Below are 21452 nucleotides of genomic sequence, written 5' to 3'. Positions count from 1 at the left end.
TCTGCTCTTTTACTGTCTGAAGGTCTTAAACAAACAAACAAATAAATATAAACTGCTTTTACACTCTATACCCAATTCAAGCATGTTAAATAGCTGTTCAAAAACCTTAATTTGCAACAGTCCTCTTCTTGACTAATAATCAAGTTAATAAGTCAATAATCTTGTTGACCTGTGTTCCTTTCATGTTTCATACTGAAGTGATTAATTGCACCTTTTAATACTATTCCCATTAATATACTGTGGGGGAAATTCAATCTACCATAGTTTCTGTTTTCAGAAAGAGAAGATGCGTTACGTCGACCCCATAGCAGCTCTCTATCGAACGTTTACTTACTCTACTTAAGATTTACTTTTGCAGAAAAAAAAGGCTAAAACTTTTGTGCGCCGCCCGGGAATCGAACCCGGGTCGCAAGAATGGGAATCTTGCATGATACCACTACACCAGCGGCGCCTCGATGCACCGGCACTCCGAAATGATCTAAAGCACTAAATTTCTGAGTACGTTGGGACGCGATAACATTTTATGTAAAGAGTTCATAGTACATAGCTAAAATGAGTAATAATGAAACTAAATGCTAAAGTACATGCCAGTTTACGACAGAACGACTGTACTTAGGACAGAAATCTCCTATGCATTCTTTTGTGACTGCAAGAGACCCCCGAATTGAACGGAGGTAACCCCAGTGTCGTCACGACAGCGTTCATCACGCGCCACCTCAAGACAGCCAATCAGATTCTAGAAATGGCCTCGTCTTGTTGACAACGCTGGCACTTCTTCCGGGCTGATAATGAGGGCCGCACCGGCGACATGAGCTGAAAACTCCCAGATAGCTGCAGTGTTTGTGACGTTCCAAATACGACTACTGGTTAGTCTGTTTTCCATAATGGTTCTCTTACAAAGTCCTGGTAACCGCTTTGTTATTTCGGTTTTGCAGATTTTGTTTTTCCTCATACGGAGATAACATTATCTGAGGAGTAAGGTGAGATTTTTCCATTGTTTCGGCAGATGTGCAGATGTGCTTGTGCGATGGTGTCGCGTCGCAGTGGGATGATGAGATCTTGGAATCTGTTAATTCAGCTGAATGCAAGCGTGCATGCATGCCGATTGCGATCTCCAAATCCTTTCACGACTTCTCAACCACTGCCGACTGGGATGTTTAGTATGACTGTGTGATTATTTCAGCCCTCGCCTCATATACTATACCAGACAAGAGCTAGCCAGTAGAACCAGTCTGATGCAGCTAGATCAGCAGGCCATTACCTCTGATTAACTTGTGAGATTCAGATAGGACTCTTGTTTAATGGGAAAAGCAATCATGATTGGTAATGCAAAAGACAAAATGCAGGAGAGTGGATTCTCATTGATTGGACCAGTGTACAGTGTGAACCATCACAAACGCGCGACATCGTTAGCATCCACGTCACTAAACGTTAACGCTCACCATTCCACTTTGGCGGTAGTGTTGGCTAATTACCTTAGCTGATAACTATCGCAAGAATTCGGCTACAGACTGGGTTACGAAAATGCATATAACATTTCCTATAGCATAGTCTGGACAGATACGTTTTAAGCGGAAAAAAAATCAGTAGCGAAGATTCAGTGCCCCGTGGTTTCTGTCAACATTTTCGATTGGCCTGCTATAATGCTAACAGGTAGTCCAGTCTTGTCGATGTATGGACCTAAGGCACAGTTCTCATAAAGCATTTATATTCCAGACATGGCATGATCCAGAGTACTACCACTGGCTCCTCCCGATGAATTCGATATTTGTTAATATACATTGTTTATATCGCGCTAAATGTTTTCCCTGTCCACTCACGCCTGCAATTTTGTTATTTGTTATTAGCAACTTAATTATTTGCGTATTTGTACACATCATTGACAAAAGTCTCCAGAATGCGGCGCGTGACGTTATCTAGTCGAATTTGCATATCCATTGAAATGCGAGGTTCATTTGCATGTCAAAACCGTGTTGCACAACGAAGGACGATTTTCCGAAGACACGGCATAAATTATAACTTATTTATTGCCCTTGGCACCTCAAACTAACTACTTAAGTATTTACTAAATGGAGTTAAACCACACTACTTAAATATTTACATTATACTACCATTTGTAAGTAGGCAGGAACTAGACATGATGGAAATAGTTGAGGATGAAATAACTCGCTTGAACTGACCCATTCATTTTCAGTTAATACTTTTATTTTGGTCAGTTTCACAGCAAATTCTGAGCCTGTCCCAAGAACTTGGTGTGAGGCAGGGACACAAAATCCACAGGACAATACACACACACTAAGGGGTATGTTTTTGGGACATAGATGGAAAGAGGTAACCAGAGCTCAGGTCTGTACATGGGGACCTGAAGGTGTAAGGCAGTGATGCTACCTGGTGGCCTGCACAAAGCCTGTTCTAAATATTATGTATAGCAAGCACGTATGATTGTGTTGGTTTATATTCTCTAATGTAGTAGACGTAGCACACTAAACTCGTATTTGTCTCAGTATACTGCATTAATAACCACAGCTATTTATGTTCTTGGAGGCCAGCCCTGCTCTAAATGTAGACTCCCTGTAGATTCTGAAAGTCCTGAAGTCTTGGAGCAGCATAGAATTCTCTCTCTCCTCTGCCACTTTTTTTTTTTTATTTTATTTTATTTTTTTAACTATGCAGTTTTGTATAACCACAGCCACTGGTTGACAGTCTTGCTAGACCTGAAAGTGTTATATTGCTTCCCATTAAACACTCAGCTTTGTTTGCAGTGAAATGGCTTGATGCAATTTGGCATTGTTGGTGGGTTAAGTGGCAAGTTCAGTTTTTTAGACTTTAACCATGTCAGACAGGCAGATGTGAAGGTAGTATATGAAAATATTTGGTTATTTTAGGATTAGTGAAGGTCTGTTCTTTACGTTCTATACAAAAAGCTATAACCACATGCAGTATCTCATGCCGTGACAGGCGAATGGTAAAAATGTTTAGTTTCTTTGGCCAATAGTGTGCTATTTTTTTTTATATATCAAAATACACCCAAGAGCTGTGAGAGAAGGAAAAATTGATTTGAAATATTTTTATTTTCCTAAATTGATTTGGAGTATAATTATGTGTATTTTCTGTGTTTTTAGTAGGCACACAAGTGATTCTCAATTTTGAGCTGAATTGAACAGCTCTAATGTTTATAAAATGTAGTTTACAAGTTGTCAACTTGTACCTAATTGTTCTTCCTAATATTAGCAGATGGAATGAATGAATGAATGAGAATCTCTGACTGCAAAAATATATATACAAAAAAATTATTGTACATATGTAAATGCTGTCCCTTATATTACATGGCAGTTAAATGGGTCCCTGGCTGTTTGTTTAAAATATTAGTTCATCCTACTACTTGCCCTTTCTTCTTGTCTATGTATTGGTACATAGCAGCTAAAGTATATTTGCTATTGCTGGGAGCAAATGTCATTTGATAATGGGATTATGTGATGACTGCAGATTTTCTCTACCTTTCATCCCTTTTAATTGCTCATGACTTCACCTTCCACATAGGACACACTTCTGCTTCATTTATTCTGCTATGTGAGATACTGATGATGTGCAGTCAGGATACTAAAAGGAATAGGGAATTTGTTTAGAAAGAACAGGTGTAACGCACTGAGGCTTGACGCTGCAGCATCTGTTGTCTTGAGATTATGAAATTGCTCTGAAGGTTACTGAAGGGCTCTAATTAATATGTTGTTGTCTTTCTGGCACTGAGACATTGGTCCTCAGCAGAAATTCTTTCCATACTTCATATACTGAAAATTAAATGAATTAACTTGGCACACAAGTTCAATCTCTCTTTTTTTATGTTGAAATAATCAGTGGTCATGTACCACATTTTCAGTACAAGTATATAAAATTTGACAATAGTATATATAAAACTGACTCAACTTTATTATACTTATTATTCACGGATCCAAAACCACTGTAATGATGGATATGGTGCACTTCCAAAATACCAGCCAACTGTGAAGTTCTCATCAGTGTGTAACATTTCACACCACTACCTATTAAGATGTATTTAGAGCTGTGATATAATTGTAAGTTGTTTTTTTTTTTAAGAAGTCCTTAGGATAGAATGACTTTTTTTGAACATTTTCTTATTTATAGTTATGTCAGTGTTGCTATGTCAGAAAATTAAGGAGACAAAATGGGTTTTATTTTTATGTATTCAGTGGTGTTTTGCAAAACTAATGTGTACAGATTTAAATGTAGCTGTTTTTCATAATCATATTCATACACACTGCTTAGTTAAAGTGACTCTCTCTCCTCCCTCTCTCTCTCTCTCTCTCTCTCTCTCATGTATACACGTACATGTACTGTATGTTGATGGAGATGTCTGCTCTAGTAGTGACATCTGCCTCTGGTCAAACACATAGAGACCTGTTCACAAACACACAGCTGTGTAGATACTAAAGCTTTTTAGAGGTGAAAGATGTCTCACTTATATAGAATAATTCTAACATGCCACACTAAGCTCTATAATGGCTAAAACTGTACACATCTGTACGCAAAATTTTTTAAACCATTCTCCATGATCCCTGTTCTTTGCTAGAGAAAATATATTCACATTAAATGTATACTGTTTTTTTATTGTTTTTTTTTTTTATATATATATATATATATATATATATATATATATATATATATATATATATATATATATATATATATATATATATATATATATATATATATATATATATATATATTTCTCATTGTATTTATTTTTAATAACCTCATTTGATCTTGTTAGAGACTAAATGCCTCAGGAAATAATTTTAGTGTCCTTATTCTTTTATTATAGCTGGTCTTTGTTTACAAGAAGATTCATCACCTCATCTAAGAAATAACTGACACAGTGGGAAAGGCAAGAGGAAGCAAGTTATCCTGCTAGCACTTTCATCAAAGAAGAGGAGGCATATTATAGCTTGAATAACTCAAGAGGAGAGGGGGACTTCTAAGAGGGAAAAAGAGCTGAAGAGAGTGGAGTAAAGGACAAGAGACGTGAAAAAATACGTGACGGACTGAGTCTGTCTTGCTCTTTCCACCCTCCCTTGTTTGTCTCAGTCACTCCTCCATCAGGATGAAGCTGAAGGAGGATGTGCCTCCTATTTTCCTGCACGTCTTTCGCTCTGTAGTTTGGGTCTACTCCTTCATCACCTTTATACCCTGGTACTTCCTGTCCGGAGCAGGGGCCAATCAGACCCGTGCCAAATGCATCAAAGCGCGCTCAGTAAGTTCATCCGTACCTTCTTTTTCTGAGGGCACTTTGCATATAATGTTTAGCCAATTTAAATCAGACCCTGATGTGTTTTCTGCATTTTGTGCAGTTTATTTGGCTATTTGGGAACACCGCAATCTTTTTGAACCCCCTTTGGTTCCAAGTGAAATCTGATGCAGTGTGATTGCACTCAGAAAGTAATTCAAGGTTTCACTGGCCCAACTCCAGGATGTGAACCAAATATGCTGTGTATTTTGGGCTGCGGGTGACATTTTTTTGCAGATGTGAGCTAAACTGAACCACAAGGTGCAAACTGAGCTATGCTATATTTTTGACCAATGAATGAAAGCATTTTTTGAGTATGTTTACAGCTCTACACACCCCAGAGTCAGTATTTCTCTGATTTATGGTTTGTTTAATTATGTGCTCTGTGTGAAAGCACACCAACCCGAATAGCAAAAAGAAATGTATCTATTTTGAATTTTGAGATTAATAGATGTGAAACTGCCTTATTATATATATTATAAATATATAATGTATATTATATATTTTTTTTATTGTTGCGAAAATATTTTCACTGCTTATAAATGAATTTATGTAGTGCATACTGGAATGTTTCATTTTCTTCTCTTGAGATTCACTTTGTCATGATGTCATTCTGCTCTTTCTGTATCCGGTGTTAGATAACAGGGAATCCAGCAGGGCCTTACCGTTCCATCAACAGCCAGAAGCAGCTTGTTTCAGAACTCCATGATGGACTGGGAACTCTTGATAAAGTGTTTGAGTATGCAGTTAAACGCTTTCCTCAGAGAGACTGTGTCGGTACCCGAGAGGTTCTCAGCGAGGAAGATGAAGTGCAACCCAATGGCAAGGTCTTCAAGAAGGTAAGACATGAAGATGAGCATGCAGGGACACACCATTTTGTATGTGTGCTGGAGGAGAACACTTGTGGTGATGGCTCTTCTGAAGTTTGGACTGCTTTTTTTTTTTAAGTTTTGTTTATTGGACTCCTGGGAAAGGCTATGAATCCTGTCAAAACAGGAAACTGTGTTGCTCTTGAACTTTAAGATGCTTTGTGGAAGTTGCTTGGGGTCCGTGCTGTTTTTTATTTATTTATTTTTATATAAGCCATTGCAGTTAAGCTGTTCGGTCCAAGCAGGAAAACCTTTGGCCTATGTTATTAAGATGTTTGGCAGCTCTCACTTGTCGTTTTGAAACTTGAAGTTTTGAGTCTACTCATTGCTTCCAGAGTTATTAGGAGTTTTTTTTTTTTTTTTTTTTAAATTGCTATCCTGTCTAGATATGTCTAGGGTCATTGTCACATGATGAGTGTCTTTTGGAAAACTCTCCCCCTTGTTTATCTTGGTGGAAATGTCAGCACCAGCCATGATGTGTGTGTTTTTTTTTTTTGTTTTTTTTTGTTCTGTGCTCATGTGACTTTCCCTTTCAGTAGCTCAGAGCTTTTAAGTAGTGCTCATAGTGCCATATTATGTGAGAACCAGATGATCTGGATGATCTGCCTTGCTGGTAAGTGCATAACAATGTAAAGCATTGTACTGCACTAAAGAGCCATCTTATCTATTGGCCAAGAAAAAATTTCATTTCAGATTGGCACCTCAAAGTAGAGCCAGTAACAATTATATCACAGTTCTAAATCAGTACTCCTAATGATTCTGAAGCATGTTGGAATTCAATCATGATAACCACTACACTTCTGTTTACACTCCACTTATCACCTTAGGTATTTCACAACTAACGAACAAAGGGGAAAACCCAATGGCAATGATTTAGCACTAGATAATTCTGACAGTTCATTCAACCTAGAGTGAATAGGTCTCCTGTCTCTAATCTGGTGTTGGGAGCCATCAGCCAAAGTTAAATCTGTTTTAGTAAATCGATGAAATTCGTTAATTTAAGCGTTTAACATTATTATAATGCCTTCTTGTACTCCCCTAAACCTGAAATAGGTGGAACAATTCTGAAAGATGAAATCATTTATTGTGATTATTTTAAAATAGGAAATTGCAATCAGGGAATAATGTGTATTGCACAAGCATATATAAAAATATTAGTGAAGTCATTGTGTTTTTCTTTTTCTCTCGGTAGGTGATATTAGGTGAATATAACTGGCTCTCATATGAGGAAACCTTTCAGTTGGTCCAGAGGTTTGGAAGTGGCCTGGCTGCCCTGGGTCAGAAGCCACAGTGTAACATTGCTATCTTCTGTGAGACTCGTGCCGAATGGATCATAGCAGCACAGGCCTGCTTCATGTACAACTTCCCATGTGAGTTTTCTGGATAATAAGCTCACACACTCCAGCTCAGCTGCAGGCATTTATTCATTCATGTGTGATTTTTTTTTCTCAGATCAATACAGCATCTCAGATGTGTATTCTTGTTGAGTAAGCGAACAAATGTGAGAATGTCAAGTCAATAACATTGTATCGTCTTCCATTGCTATTCTCAGCAGAGAAGCACTCTCTGGATATCCGTATCTAAATACCTTCTCGGAATATCTATTTGTCTGTACATAATGTAATGCAATTTACATGTGTACATACTGTCTATACTGTTTAGTCTGTACTATATTTTATCTGTACATTAAAACATGTAATAAATCTTACTTTTATGTTATATTAAATACAAGGGATAGTAAGATCTAGTACAAGATGTCTATTTTTTTGGGTATTAATTTCCTATGCTGATTCTTATTTCTTTCCTTCCTCTGTGTGTGTCTTCCACATTTTTGAACAGTGGTGACTCTGTACTCCACTTTGGGAGGGGCAGCAATAGCTCATGGTCTGAATGAGACAGAGGTCACACACATCATCACTAGTAAAGATCTTCTGCAGAGTCGTCTCAAGGTCAGTACTCTGACAACATGCTAAAGCACTGATAGCATTCTGAATAATAGGTGTGTGCTATTTTAAGAAAATGATCATCAGTGGGGTGCTGTGATACCATCACAAAGCTGAATCATTTCATGAAGCATATTATACCATTCTTTAATATATTAACAAGACTGTTTTAAAAATAATTGAGTATAAAATTCTAATACACAAAATACCACAATTCCAAGAACTGTTATTACAAATATAAAAGTGATTAATAAATCTTACAGTAATATGTTATGCACCCCTTGTACACAGCCATTTTATTAGTGTCTATGAATTTGTTACTACTGCTTTCAGAATGGTTAAATTGGTGATTAAGACTGGTCATTTTGTACTGTTTAATATGTACAAAATTTTCATTAATTAAAATAACATGCATAAAACTTAAGCATACTACTAGAAATGGTGCGTCAAACTCTTGCAAAGAAGTAGACTGAAGTTTTGGGGAGGTGTTGTATGTTTTATGAGGAAATTGGGCCAGTGCAGGACAGGATTATTCTAAATTTAACATTCTTACAAAGAAACTCCATCCCTGGTTTCTAATAATAACACACTGTTCAGTAACACTATTAATCAGTTTATACTGATTAATTTTATGACCTGTTTTTTTAAGGTCATAAGAACAGTCATAAGATAAATGTTATTGTATTTTAACACAATGAGCAGAAGCCCTATGCTCAGTGCAATGGACTCTATAGACATGAGTTTAAACAAAATACTGCCAATCGCTGCAAAATATGAAAAGGTAAAAATTAAACATGCTTTGTATATTAAATGGATGGTCGAATTTCTCCTGTTTATCCCAGAAATCTATGCTTTACATACAAATGATGCGGAACTGACTTGCTGTAACTGTGTCAGTTTAGGGTTGGAGGAGGAATGCTCTATTTAGGACTAGCCGGTTTATGGCACACAGCACCCTAAAGAGCATACAGCACATTGTAGTTTCAGACATAGGATCAGATCGGTCACTTATCAGTGTTTGAAAAGCAATCCAAGAAATCCATGGATGTTCCAAACGGAACTTTTTGATAGCTAAATTGGTGCTGGCTGTAAAGAATTGTACAGAATTAAAAAAAAAAAAAGTTAATGGTGGCAAATGGAACCAGTTTATATGGCAATTTTAACACTTTGAGGTCCCTTGTTTGATGCAACAATTGTTACAGGTATATTGAGTTATAAGCAGCATTTGCTACACTTGGATATCCCACAGAACATTTTTACTCGTGTAACTTGCAGCTACTTGACTTGTGTAACATGCAGTTTGATGAAGGACCGTTAACAGCAGATTAAATATTCAGTTTCAATGATGTTACACAATGTGCAATTGTATATATGCATTCCTTTCTAAATATCAGATACAAAAAGCATAAGACTAATGAGTGATTACAAGGTTGCTCTCAAAACTAAGAAAATGCAAAAGAAAATAATAAACTTAAATCTGCAATACAGTTTGCACTTGTAGTGTGCACTTGCAGTTTGTCTGATGGATGTGTTTTTTAAAAATGGGCTCATCTGCATTATCCATAACCTCAGGAAATTCTGCTGGAGGTCCCTAGGCTGCAGCACATTATCATTGTTGACCAGAAGCCCACCAGCTGGCCTGGCCTACCAAGAGGCATTCTGGTCCACAACATGTCCTCAGTGCAGGAACTGGGAGCAAAACCAGACAACAGTAAGGCTTTTCTCCAATCTCTGTCTACTCTGTTCCACTTCGTTATGGTGATCAGTTGAGGGGAAAGGAATTTCAGTATCATTATCCCATTCCTGTGATCTCAATATTATTTCTCTCTCTTTATTTCTATTTTTCTCTCCCTTCTTTTTTTCTTCTCTCCAGTGAGGGTGCAGCGGAGGCAGCCCCTTCCCAAAGATATCGCCGTGATCATGTACACTAGCGGTTCCACAGGCATCCCCAAAGGAGTCATGATCTCTCACAGTAACATCATTGCTGGGGTAGCTGGAATGGCTGAACGTATCCCAAACTTGGAGTGAGAATTCCTTAAAACTGCCTTTATTTCTGTCTCTTTTAGTAGATTAATTAAATATATACATTTTAACACACTTTTCACACTGTAGTCCAGTAATATATTGCATGTTTGTTTGAGTACTATAATATAGCTGAATATACCCTCAGCCATAACATTAAAACCAGTTACCGAATATTGTGTAGGCTCCCCTTGTTCCTCCAAAACTGCTATGAGCCATTAAAACATGGACTCCACAAGCCACAGATGCTAGATCGGATTGAGATTTGGGAATTTGGAGCCCAAGTCAACACCATGAAATCTTTGTCATCTTCCTCAAACCCCTCCTGAACAGTGTTTGCAGTATCACAGGGAACATTATCTTATGTTGCCATGAAGGGGTGTACTTGGTCTGCAACAGTGTTTAGGTAGGTGTACCACCTACCTAAACACTGTTGCAGACCAATGTGTCAAAATCCACTTGAATGCCAGAACCCAAGGTTACCCAGCAGAACATTGCCCAGTGTATCACACTGCCTCTTCTGACTTGCCATCTTCCTATGGTGTATCCTGTTGCCATCTCTTCCCCGGGTATATGATGCACACGCACCAGTCAGTCCACATGATGTAAAAAAAAAAAAAAAAAACGTGCCCATTCTGGCCGCTTTTGGCGGTGTACAAGGGACTGCATAGGCACTCTGACCGTTTTGCAGCTACTTAGCCCCATACACTACAAGCAACACTTGCACTTTTTCAGCAATTTGTGAAAAGCTTAGCTCTTCATGTGTCATTGTAATAAGATAATTGAAGGTATTCTCTTCACCTGTCTGTGTTTTTAATGTTATGGCTGATGTACAAACAAGCACACATTAATATGGCTTTTTTTTTTTGCTTCTGACACTGAGCTACCATACACATGCTCTGTTTCTGCTTGTCTGCTGTATCTTCTACGGTCCCAATCCTTTGGAGCGTTTCTTTGGTGCATCTTGGACTTCAGTTCAGGAAGTGTTAATGATGTCTTTGGTTTTTTTTTTTTTTGTTTGTTTGTTTTTTTTAAACCTGGACAGTGAGAATGACACCTATATTGGTTATCTGCCACTGGCACATGTGTTGGAGCTCAGTGCTGAGCTGGTGTGTGTTTCTCATGGCTGCCGCATTGGATACTCCTCACCGCAGACCCTTGCAGATCAGGTAAACAAAACTGCATTTAGCTGATGCGCTTATACAGAATGACTACAGGAGTGGTTTATATAGCTAAACATATCCTCATTCTAGTAAAATCGGTCTGGGTCTAGGAAGCCCATTAGCTAATACTGTGTTAGATAAGAGTTAGACAGAATGTTTTTGTTTTCCTGAATTTAAGGACGGAGAAGTGTTGGCGCAGGTCTTTCTTATGCCTTAATAGATGGTGGGTAAAGTAAAGCTTTGCTTGTTGTTTAAAAGCTTTCAGGAAGTTGGAACCTGGTATAGTTTTTGGCATCAGTGGTTTAAATCTGGTGCAGATAGCTACTGGAAGCCATTTAAGGAAGCAAATTAATGAAATTCCTGGTACTGCACCAAGGTTTCATTTGAGAATTCCGCAGACAGACCACAAGATCCAGACTCGGATGTGTTTCGCAAAAAATACAGCAGCTTATTTACTTGGATTTAGATTCAGCTAATGAGCTGACTTTGAGAAATGTCATGTCATCAGCATAGCAGAAGTATGAAAAACCATGTGTGAATTTGACCTAACTGAGAGACAATATAACAGGACCAAACACTGGCAGATACCAGTTGATAGTTTACATGGCGCAGAAGAGGATCCATTCTATATTGATAGGGACCTCCTTAATTAAGGTTAAAAACCACCCCTAAGTTGGGCCACTAATTCCAAGGCTTGTGAGGATGGTCAGAGGAGTTTTGTGGTTTCATTTTGTTTAACTACTGTGAATAGTCTCATATGAATGCCTTGACTTGGATACTGTAGAACTGCTGCTGTTTTAAACACTATTATGCTCATACTGAACATTATTTCAACAGAATACAGTTGGATGCAATTGTAGAACAGTAATGAATTATAATCCTACTGTCTGTTTTCAACCAGACGATCATAGGTTCCCTTTTTGAGTCTGGTTCCTCTAAAGTTTTTTTTCCATCATGCTGTCTGGTTGGGAGGGTTCTCTTGCCTCAGTCACATCTGAATGTAAATCTCCATCTGGATTTCTGTAAAATGCTTTATAAGAATTATTAAATATGCTATTCAGATGCATTTAATTGAGTCGAATTGAAGGTTGAGCATGGTTGATTCTTTGGCTGATCTAGTGTCATGAAGTTTTCAATAACAGACACAACGTTTGTTGTTGTGGAGTGTGCTGCATTAAAGGCAGACTGCTGAGGATCCTGGGGGCTGTTCTGGCTAAGAAGCAGAGCCGGTTGATTGCGTGCAGTATGTCTAAGAGCTTTCAAAAGGAGAGGGAGAAGTGGTTGTGTGTGTGTGTGTACACAGACAGACGCCGGCCCAACACAAACTTCCTTAATACTGAATATGTAATATTCACGGCCCCTAGGAACTGTTGTTGTCTTAAGCATTTTCTGTGCATGGTCAGTCTATATGTGCTAAAGTGTTGCTTTCCTCTTCACAGTCGACCAAAATTAAAAAAGGCAGTAAAGGAGATTCCACTGTCCTGAAACCAACACTTATGGCAGCTGTGCCGGTAATAAAACACACATAAGAGCTACCCTTATATAAACTGCTGTCTGTCACTTTTCTGTCCTCTGGTATGACTGTTAAATGAATTTTATTTACTTTTATTTTTCCGCATTCTCAATGCACAGGAGATCATGGACCGTATCTATAAGAATGTAATGACTAAGGTGGATGAGATGAGTAGAGTGCAGAGGACTCTCTTTGTGCTAGCCTACAACTACAAAATGGAGCAGATCACTAAAGGATATAGCACTCCACTATGTGATCGGTATAGCACTCTTGCAGACACACCCACCCAGCTTTTAAAAAAACTGCTTTATATTATTTTAATATTGTGAACAAACTGTGTGTTATTGCCTGTCTAATAACTGGCCGTGTTTGTATGTTATTTGTGCAGTCTTGTTTTCAGGAAAGTGCGTTCTTTGCTGGGTGGGAATACACGAGTGTTGCTCTCAGGAGGAGCTCCTCTATCTGCTGCGACTCAACGTTTTATGAACATCTGTTTCTGTTGCCCAGTGGGACAGGGCTATGGCCTCACAGAGACCTGTGGAGCGGGGACTATTAGCGATTGTAAGCACAAAGAAATAGGGTTTTGGGGTATATACTGTACTCTAGTAGTACCAGCAGGGATGGGTAAAAATACATCACAATACCCAAAAATAAAGCAGTATAATCTATAAACTTTTTATTTTAATAAATAAAAATTCAACTGAACACCATGTGAATGCAGAATTCACATTTTGAAAAAAACGAAATACATTTAAGATTTTCAAGGCTTCCTTCAGAGTTGGCTCATTTGCTTGTCAGGGTTATGTGAATGATTAACACAGAGTATAGTGATGGCACAAAATTGCAACCGGTCAGTCATTACTGTATGTTTTGTCTCTAAAATATTGTTGCTTCATATACTACAGTGTGGTTGAATGCTTGAAGCTGATTGGTCAGACAGTGTGCATTATTTTTGTAACAGCACAGGCAGTTCTGGCTGTAACAAACAATAGGTTAATATTAATGCACTCATTATAATACATAATAATATAAAACAAGATTGAGAGAGCTTTACCTCCAGCTTACTAGTTGCTGAAAATTATGCTAAATATTAAAGGACCCTTTTGGTGGGGCACTAGTGGCTCAGCTGGTTTCTCGCCTACCATGCAAAAGGACCAGGATTGATTCCCAGCTAGTGCCCAAACTCCAGCCACTGGATGCAGTGCCGGTCCCAAGCCTAAGATAAAACCCTCCATTTTATCCCAAGCCCGGATAAAATGGGAGGGTTGCGCCAGGAAGGGCATCGGGCGTAAAAACCTGTGCCAAGTTGTTGTATTGCTCAGTTGGTTCGCTGTGGTGACCCTCACGCACTTAGGGAGCAGCTGAAAGAACAACAACAACATTAAAGGACCTTTAAAGGATTCTTTACTGCAATTACACCTCTGCTAACAGTCATTTCATGAATCACAAACACCAGAATTGCAGTATTACTAATACATGCATTATATACTGTCCATCACGGAGTAGCAACTATTACTCCATTAAGGCGTGTCATTAGGCTTGTGTATGTGTGTGCATGTACTGTGCGTGATGGTATGTAATTGAATGTATAGGGTGTCTACACTGCAAAATGCATATTGATGGATATTGGATGAATAGTGTACATGGTTCTGGCACTATAATGATCATAGTACATTACACATTATCAGTGGTGATGATCCTGTTGAAGCTGGATGTATTTTTAACTCTCTCTCTCTCTCTCTCTCTCTCTCTCTCTCTCTCTCTCTCTCTGCATGCGTGTGCAGTATATGATTACAGTACAGGCCGAGTTGGAGCACCTCTGGTGTGTTCTGAGATCATGCTTAAGAACTGGGAGGAGGGTGAGTTGATGATCATAAATGAACAATGGTGCTGCATCACAGAAATCCATTTTTAGAATTAAGTAGGTTCACCAGGAAAATTCAGCTAAGCTTTTTAAAAATTTTCTCCTGGTTTGAGAGCTGATTAGTTTACCAGAAGACATGGATGTTTGTCAGAAATTCCAGAAACTGTATTCTAATTTGTAAGCTGTGTATACACATTTTGTGCTTACAATGTGCATACACACATTTATTGATCAATATTGTCTTGTGCTGGGGTTTATGCATAGAGTATATTTACACACATTCCTGACTGTGTGCAGGACATCCTTGGGGTAGAAAAATGTAATATTGATAAAAATTCATTATGAGGAGCTCTCATGACACTTATGATCATACCATCATATCAGCATAATTTAATGCTTACTGTGGCGCTGACAAAAAGGTGCAGACATGACTGATATGAAGAGTACAATAAAATCATAAGAGGAATGTCTGAAGATCAGTATGGCTCCTTGCTTAAGGAGTTAGTCCAAGCAACTTTATACAACTATATAAGCTACAGGTATATTTCTGGTATATTCAGATATACACTACCACTCAAAAGTTTGGGATCACTTGCATATCTCCAGGAAGCATGGGGTGAAATCTCATCAGATTATCTTGGAAAAATTGACAGCTGGAATGCCCAGGCTGTAATTTCTGCAAAATGATGAATGCAAAGTTTGAATAAAACATTCATCATTTCCATCAAAATCATTATTTTTGACATGTCAGCATGTCCTGTTCTTTTGCTATATTTTCTATTCAGACTAATTTTGTGTGTGTTTCCATGGAAAACAATAACATTTTTTGAATGATCCTAAACTTTTGAGCGGTAGTGTATTTGCAGATGTTGCATTTTCTAACCAACTATAAATAAAAATTATTCATATCCCTCATGCTACACTTACAAATATGTGAACAAGACAACAGTAATGAGCATTTTATTTGAGAAAACACTTGTAAAAGTCTTATTTGTTTGGTGGAGCAGCATCTGTACCTCATTGCCTGTGAAGTCAATCTTCTGGTATTAGTAGTAATAGTAGTAGTAGTAGTAGTAGTAGTATTTAAAGGCTGTGTCAGGCTTTCAGCTTGGTAATCATGTTGATCTAAGAGCACAATATTTCACTTGAAATTTAGAGGATTTATGGGCTTTATACTTTTGTTTGCTTTGAACTTCTTTCTTCAGTATTCTACATAGTCTTTTTGTTATGTTTGTTACAAACTCCTGCACATGTATGAATGTATGCTTTTGTATTTAGTTACATTTATTTAGGAATTTTGGCCTAAATTTCACTATTACCAGTATGCGTCACGCAAGATGTAAGATGGAACAACCAGATGATTTTCATAGCAAAGTTGTACCATTTTTATTAAAAGTTAGAATAAAAATAAAAATGCTACTCATGACATACACTCGTATACAGTATACATGAGTCAAGTACCTTCATACAGTCTATTTCTTTGTTTTTATTTCTCCTCCTGTGAAGGTGGATACTACAGTACTGACAGGCCCAATCCTCGAGGGGAAATTCTGATTGGTGGACCGAATGTTACTATGGGTTACTATAAGAACGAGGCAAAAAACAAGGAAGACTTTTTTGTGGACAAAAAAGGCCAGCGTTGGTTCTGCACAGGAGACATTGGCGAATTCCACCCTGACGGTTGTCTTAAAGTCATAGGTAGGCTACACACACACCTCACTATGCACACTGATTTCAAGACACATGCATATGACACAGAAAGCACACTTGAAAGGCCAATTAAATATTAAATTATAGCTAGAAACAAGTAGATAATTTTGGATTATGAATTGTCACTCAGTGGATTGTATATACTCAAATGTGACTCGCATGATTTATACTAAAATGCAGGTGTGTGTGTTCTTGCGTGTGTGCCTGTGTCTAGATCGTAAAAAGGACTTGGTGAAACTACAGGCAGGAGAGTATGTATCTTTGGGAAAAGTGGAAGCGGCTCTGAAAAACTGTCCCCTCATCGACAACATATGTGCTTATGCCAACAGGTGAGCACACACCGGATCGGGGATGCACCAAAATTTCGGCCACTGAATATTTTTATTCCAGAAAGTTATATGAGAGGAAACAAAAATGCTGAGATCTTTGTTGTAACTAAAGTTTCTGTTATGAAACTTATAACTTCTATTATGCTGCTAGACATTCAGACATAGTGCAGTCTCACTCTCATTCACTTTCTTTCCATTTTTCTCTCCATCTGTACCTCAGTGAAGAGTCATACGTAATTGGCTTTGTGGTACCTAGTCAGAAGCAGCTACTGGCTCTTGCCAAGCAGAAGCAAGTGCGAGGGTCATGGGAGGAAATTTGTAACCACCCTGATATGGAGAAGGAGGTGCTGCGTGTCATTACAGAAGCTGCTGCAAATGGTGAGTTCATTTGTTTATATTTTGAGACATTATTATACAGATTAAGAATAAGCCTCACCACGAAGTCATGTTACTCAATACAATATTTAAAGAAAAAAGCAGTTACAGCTAGATAGAACAAAACAATAACCATAAAGTATTTTTTTTCTCTACGGACGCTTTCAATTTACTATTATTACTGGCTTTATGCTGTATTACTAGTAATTTAGCCCTTGTACATACCGCAGGTAATGTTTAACTTAATGTCACGGTTGTCAATTCTGGCCTCTATCTATTTGACTATAGATTTTGAGCAGGTCCATAAAAGAATAGATCATAAAACAATCCTATTATCATGGCATGTTTGCTGGCAACATTTACAAAAATGTTTAAAGATTTTTACATTTAGTAAAACTCTGAGTAAGCCATTAATTTTCATTTAAATTAAAGAGATTAAGGATGGAGGCCTGAAGTCATATCAGCAATAAAAAGAAGCATTTTATGTCATTTTTGCCAAATCATAACATTGCTGTTCTCTCTGTATTTTTTTTTTCCCCCCCTTCTTTCTTGCTCTTGTTCTCTCCAGCCAAACTGGAGCGTTTTGAGATCCCGAAGAAAATCCGTCTGAGTTCTGAGCCGTGGACTCCGGAGACAGGCCTGGTTACTGATGCCTTCAAGCTCAAACGCAAGGAACTCAAAAGCCACTACCAGGAAGACATTGAGAGGATGTATGGTGGCAAGTAAAAGAAGAAAGGGTCAAACAGTAGCAGGAATTGGGTTAATTCAAAGGATTTAGGATGAGAACAAAGCCAACATAATATGATTCCTAATATATGTTCCTGCTTCTTTTGAATAAACCTCTTATATATAGGAACTTTTGAATTATTGTAAGGCATTAACTGACCAAAACAAAATCAAAGATGGTGAGACGGTAAACAGGCAACTAAATATGTCTAATCAGCAACAATAACGCAATTTTTGACCAGTGTTCTTCTAGTGGACTTCTAGAAGACGTACGTTTGTATTATAGACTAAGGAGACACCAGGACTTGGCATGGATCATTTCAGGAACTAATGAGATGACTTTAAATCTCAGACGTTGTAATGGATGAAGCAGCTCCAAATAGGTGCAAGAATTGTACAGAGTCAGAGTGTCCTGTTGGATTTCTTATAAATGAAGTCATAAGACTTAATAGTGAGACTGTTGACAGGAACAAGGTAGCATTATACAGGGAAAATGTTTTAAACTGTTGGTTCTGTTTCTTTCCATTTGGTGATTACTGGCATCTGTGAATTGAAGTCTCCAGAGATTTCAGTGTGAAGGTCACTTAATATATCATATTCTATACATGTGCTCTTTTTAAAAAAAAAAAAAAAAAAAAAAAAAAAAATTCAAAGCACTCCTTGATATTTAGTGTTTTTGTTTTGTTCCTTGCACTTTTTTTCTCTGTCATTCCTGTTTCCCTTTTGCTTCAGAGTGCATTACAAAAAATTACTGATACTCTGGGATTAAGTGGTCCTGACAATGGCGTTAATGATTTACTGTATCCTGCTCCTTGTATATAGTGCTCTATTTTTGGCTTTCATACCTTTTTAATAGATTATTTAAAGCTCTCCACCAATATTACTACTCCATTAGATGTATCTTAAAAAAGGGGTTTAGCTAACACCACCAATATGACTATCTATAAATGGAAATGAGTGGCATAGAACTTGGCACTTATGGCATATTCTACAGGAATGGGCACAGTTGTGTAGTTTCACCTGTATAACGTGTTCATCAAAAGATGGATTCACTGAAACTGAATTAGCAAATTTAACCCAAGACCACCTTGTCACTCTTATCTGTGAAGAATTTTGGATTATCAATTAATCCAGACTTGAAGAACCCCACTGTACAGTGATCGTTAATTCTGTCTGTGACAGAGAAGTATCACTCACAAATTTTACACTTATTATAATTCAAAAGTGGCTTCATTGTCAAAACTTTCCTGTGTTGGGGATTGTTTGACCTTGATCTCAACAGTTATTTGCAAGTGAGTTATTTGCATTATTTTTCTCTCATAATTTGAAAAATGACTGCTTACTGTAAAGTAATATTTTCTTCAAATAACAAATGCATCATTCAACAAGAGAAGTGTTGCCCATTTTTTGTGGTGAAGTGTTAAAATGAGGGGGGAAAAATTATTCTCCATATTTTATATGAATTTGATGTGAACATTCCTTTTCATGAAAAAAGACCAAGTAAAACGGAACTAACAGACTGCGATTTCATCAGAAGAATAGTTGGGGGTTTCTGTAGAATATGCTTCATACTAATATTCCAGGCATCTTGTTAGTCATATTGGTGTTTAGGTTAAACCCAATCTTTTAAGATGGTATTATATGTTCTGCCAATTATTGGTACTGTTACAGAAGAAATACTTAAGCAATGCTTCATTAAGAAATAAACCAGCAAGCTAACTCTTCACTCAACCTCAGAAAGGGGGTATGTACATATGTCGGGATGTATGTGTGTTTTATATCTCCTTCTTATTCTCCAAACTGGTCAGGCATTTGAATTAATGCATGTGGTGTTTGCCCCTCTCCAGTGTTTTGTCATCTCTGATTATTTAGTTATTGGGATTCTGCTAAAATCTGTTTCACAGGATTAGTAAGAAGTGGGCAGGGAATTTATAAAGCTTTACATTTGTGCATATATCGTATGCCTTTAGTCCATATTCCTTTAACAACAGCAGAAACATATTAGATGAATGTTTACATGAGACAAGTATGTGCAGCAGGTTCATGCCTTTGCAGAAACATTTGAAAGGCTTTGTTGAAACCGACTTTTATATTGAATTCTTATATCTTGGTATTGTCATGGGTCTAGTTGGTAGTTTGTGTCGAATAAAAGTGTAAAATAAATGTGCAATAAATATTTGTTATTTTATTATACACCTGTAAATGCACACTGCTCACCACAGGAGCATGAACCAACCTTCTGTTTAGACTTATAAAGCCATTTTAGTTAGAGTTCATTGATGACATTTTATGATTCAAATATAGTAGTAATAGAGACAGACAATACTGCAAACGTTGTCCTTTGGATGGGACATTTTTTTTCTCTAATGGTTTTTATGACATGATTAAATGTTATTTTGTATTTAGGTTATACTACTTCTCTAAAATTAGGTACAATTTGGCTGTATTTTCCTGTCATAGCAGTATACATCCAAGGTGAACATTTAAACTGTCAGTGCCCACAAAACCAATGTGTACTGCAATGTTTTGAAAACAATAGTTTAATTGTATATAATAATAGTTTAAGTAAGTGTCTTGTATATATTATCTGCCTTAACATAAAAAAAGTACATTTTTAGCTGGTTGTCCTGAAGTTGTGCAACCAGATCCATAGAAAGCATGCGATATTTGAACTAAGCCTAAAAACAAAAACTGCCCATCCAGTCCCCTACTTTCACTTCCCACTGCATTTACAGTTGAATATACAGGACACTGTTTGCACTGTAGACATAACAATCTGATTCTGGAACATAAAATGATTACCTGAGATTATTACCTGGTAACCTGTGACACATACATGTTTCATTTGGACAAGTATTGAAATGAGCAGATTTGCACATTTTGGGTGAATTTTCTCCGATTCAGCTGCAGACTTGATCCAAAAGTCTGATGCTCGTGTTTAAACCCATAAACTGGTTAAGTGTGATTGAAGAGAAAATCTGGTTTGTATTTACACTGCAAACTGAGATGTTTAAATCACATCTGCTTTCCATCTCCTTTTATTTATTTATTTTCTTCTCTCTTTTTTTTTTTTTTTTTTTTTTTAAGAAACTGTATAATTGTGTTAGCCTGTGCAAAAGCATGTAAATGTACTCCAGGTCATGCCTGGATCCAGAAACCCAATCCGATTCCACGTGTTTAAACCTATGGAAAAAAACAAAACATGAATCCATATGAGCTGAAAAGCTGAACTCTTGTTATACACTCCATTTAGTGATCACACTATAAATATCTCTTGCTTTTCTCCAGGAACAATAATCATTTCCACTGCCAGATGTAAACATGTAAAAAAGAAAAATTTTGGTGGTGGTGGGTTTTGTTTTTTTCTTGTCTTTGTTTCTTGGTTTTGATTTGTTTTTGGGGGGGGGTGTTGATTTATTCTCGAGGTCTGTTTCTCGTTTATGTGAATGAAATTACTGTGTAGCAGGTCTCTTCTACTTTTATTTATTTGGAAATTTGCATTGAAAGTGTGTATAAGAATAAAGGTTTGTGACTGTTTGAAAGGCTACCTCATTTTGTACTCAGGATAGATATATGGTTGTTCTTTGGCTAGATGCAGAGAGCTGAAAATGTGGTGTACATGAACTATTTATGTAC

At 37.3% G+C, this 21452-nt stretch overlaps 1 protein-coding gene and 1 non-coding gene across 3 annotated transcripts; one reads left to right on the top strand and one right to left on the bottom strand.

Annotated features, from left to right (window-relative positions):
- Positions 1-380: 380 nt before the first annotated feature.
- Positions 381-451, bottom strand: trnag-ccc (transfer RNA glycine (anticodon CCC)). Its single transcript has one exon. It is a non-coding gene; the product is annotated as a tRNA-Gly (tRNA).
- A 260-nt stretch (positions 452-711) lies between these two features.
- Positions 712-21358, top strand: acsl3b (acyl-CoA synthetase long chain family member 3b). 2 transcript variants are annotated; one of them, XM_058418572.1, is made up of 16 exons: positions 712-866; positions 4841-5269; positions 5941-6141; positions 7364-7541; positions 8011-8120; positions 9687-9825; positions 9988-10138; positions 11182-11305; positions 12739-12810; positions 12932-13071; positions 13201-13373; positions 14597-14671; positions 16183-16374; positions 16601-16715; positions 16936-17093; positions 17659-21358. In XM_058418572.1, exons 2-16 carry the CDS (start codon positions 5120-5122, stop codon positions 17814-17816), a joined length of 2136 nt encoding a protein of 711 aa, XP_058274555.1. In that variant the 5' UTR covers positions 712-866; positions 4841-5119; the 3' UTR covers positions 17817-21358. The 2 variants fall into 2 exon arrangements, with proteins under 2 accessions (XP_058274555.1, XP_058274556.1); XM_058418573.1 differs by having other exon boundaries at positions 834-980.
- Positions 21359-21452: the final 94 nt, after the last annotated feature.

Source organism: Hemibagrus wyckioides, linkage group LG20 (assembly GCF_019097595.1).
Source record: "Hemibagrus wyckioides isolate EC202008001 linkage group LG20, SWU_Hwy_1.0, whole genome shotgun sequence".
Classification (NCBI taxonomy): domain Eukaryota; kingdom Metazoa; phylum Chordata; class Actinopteri; order Siluriformes; family Bagridae; genus Hemibagrus; species Hemibagrus wyckioides.
This window is presented reverse-complemented; position numbering and strand designations above follow the sequence as displayed.

Excerpts from the sequence above, each read along its gene's own strand:
- acsl3b (XM_058418572.1), top strand. The coding sequence starts at position 5,120 with ATGAAGCTGAAGGAGGATGTGCCTCCTATTTTCCTGCACGTCTTTCGC. Across the intron at positions 9,826-9,987 it reads GGGAGCAAAACCAGACAACA|TGAGGGTGCAGCGGAGGCAG; the intron begins GTAAGGCTTTTC and ends TCTTCTCTCCAG. Across the intron at positions 11,306-12,738 it reads CGCAGACCCTTGCAGATCAG|TCGACCAAAATTAAAAAAGG; the intron begins GTAAACAAAACT and ends TCCTCTTCACAG.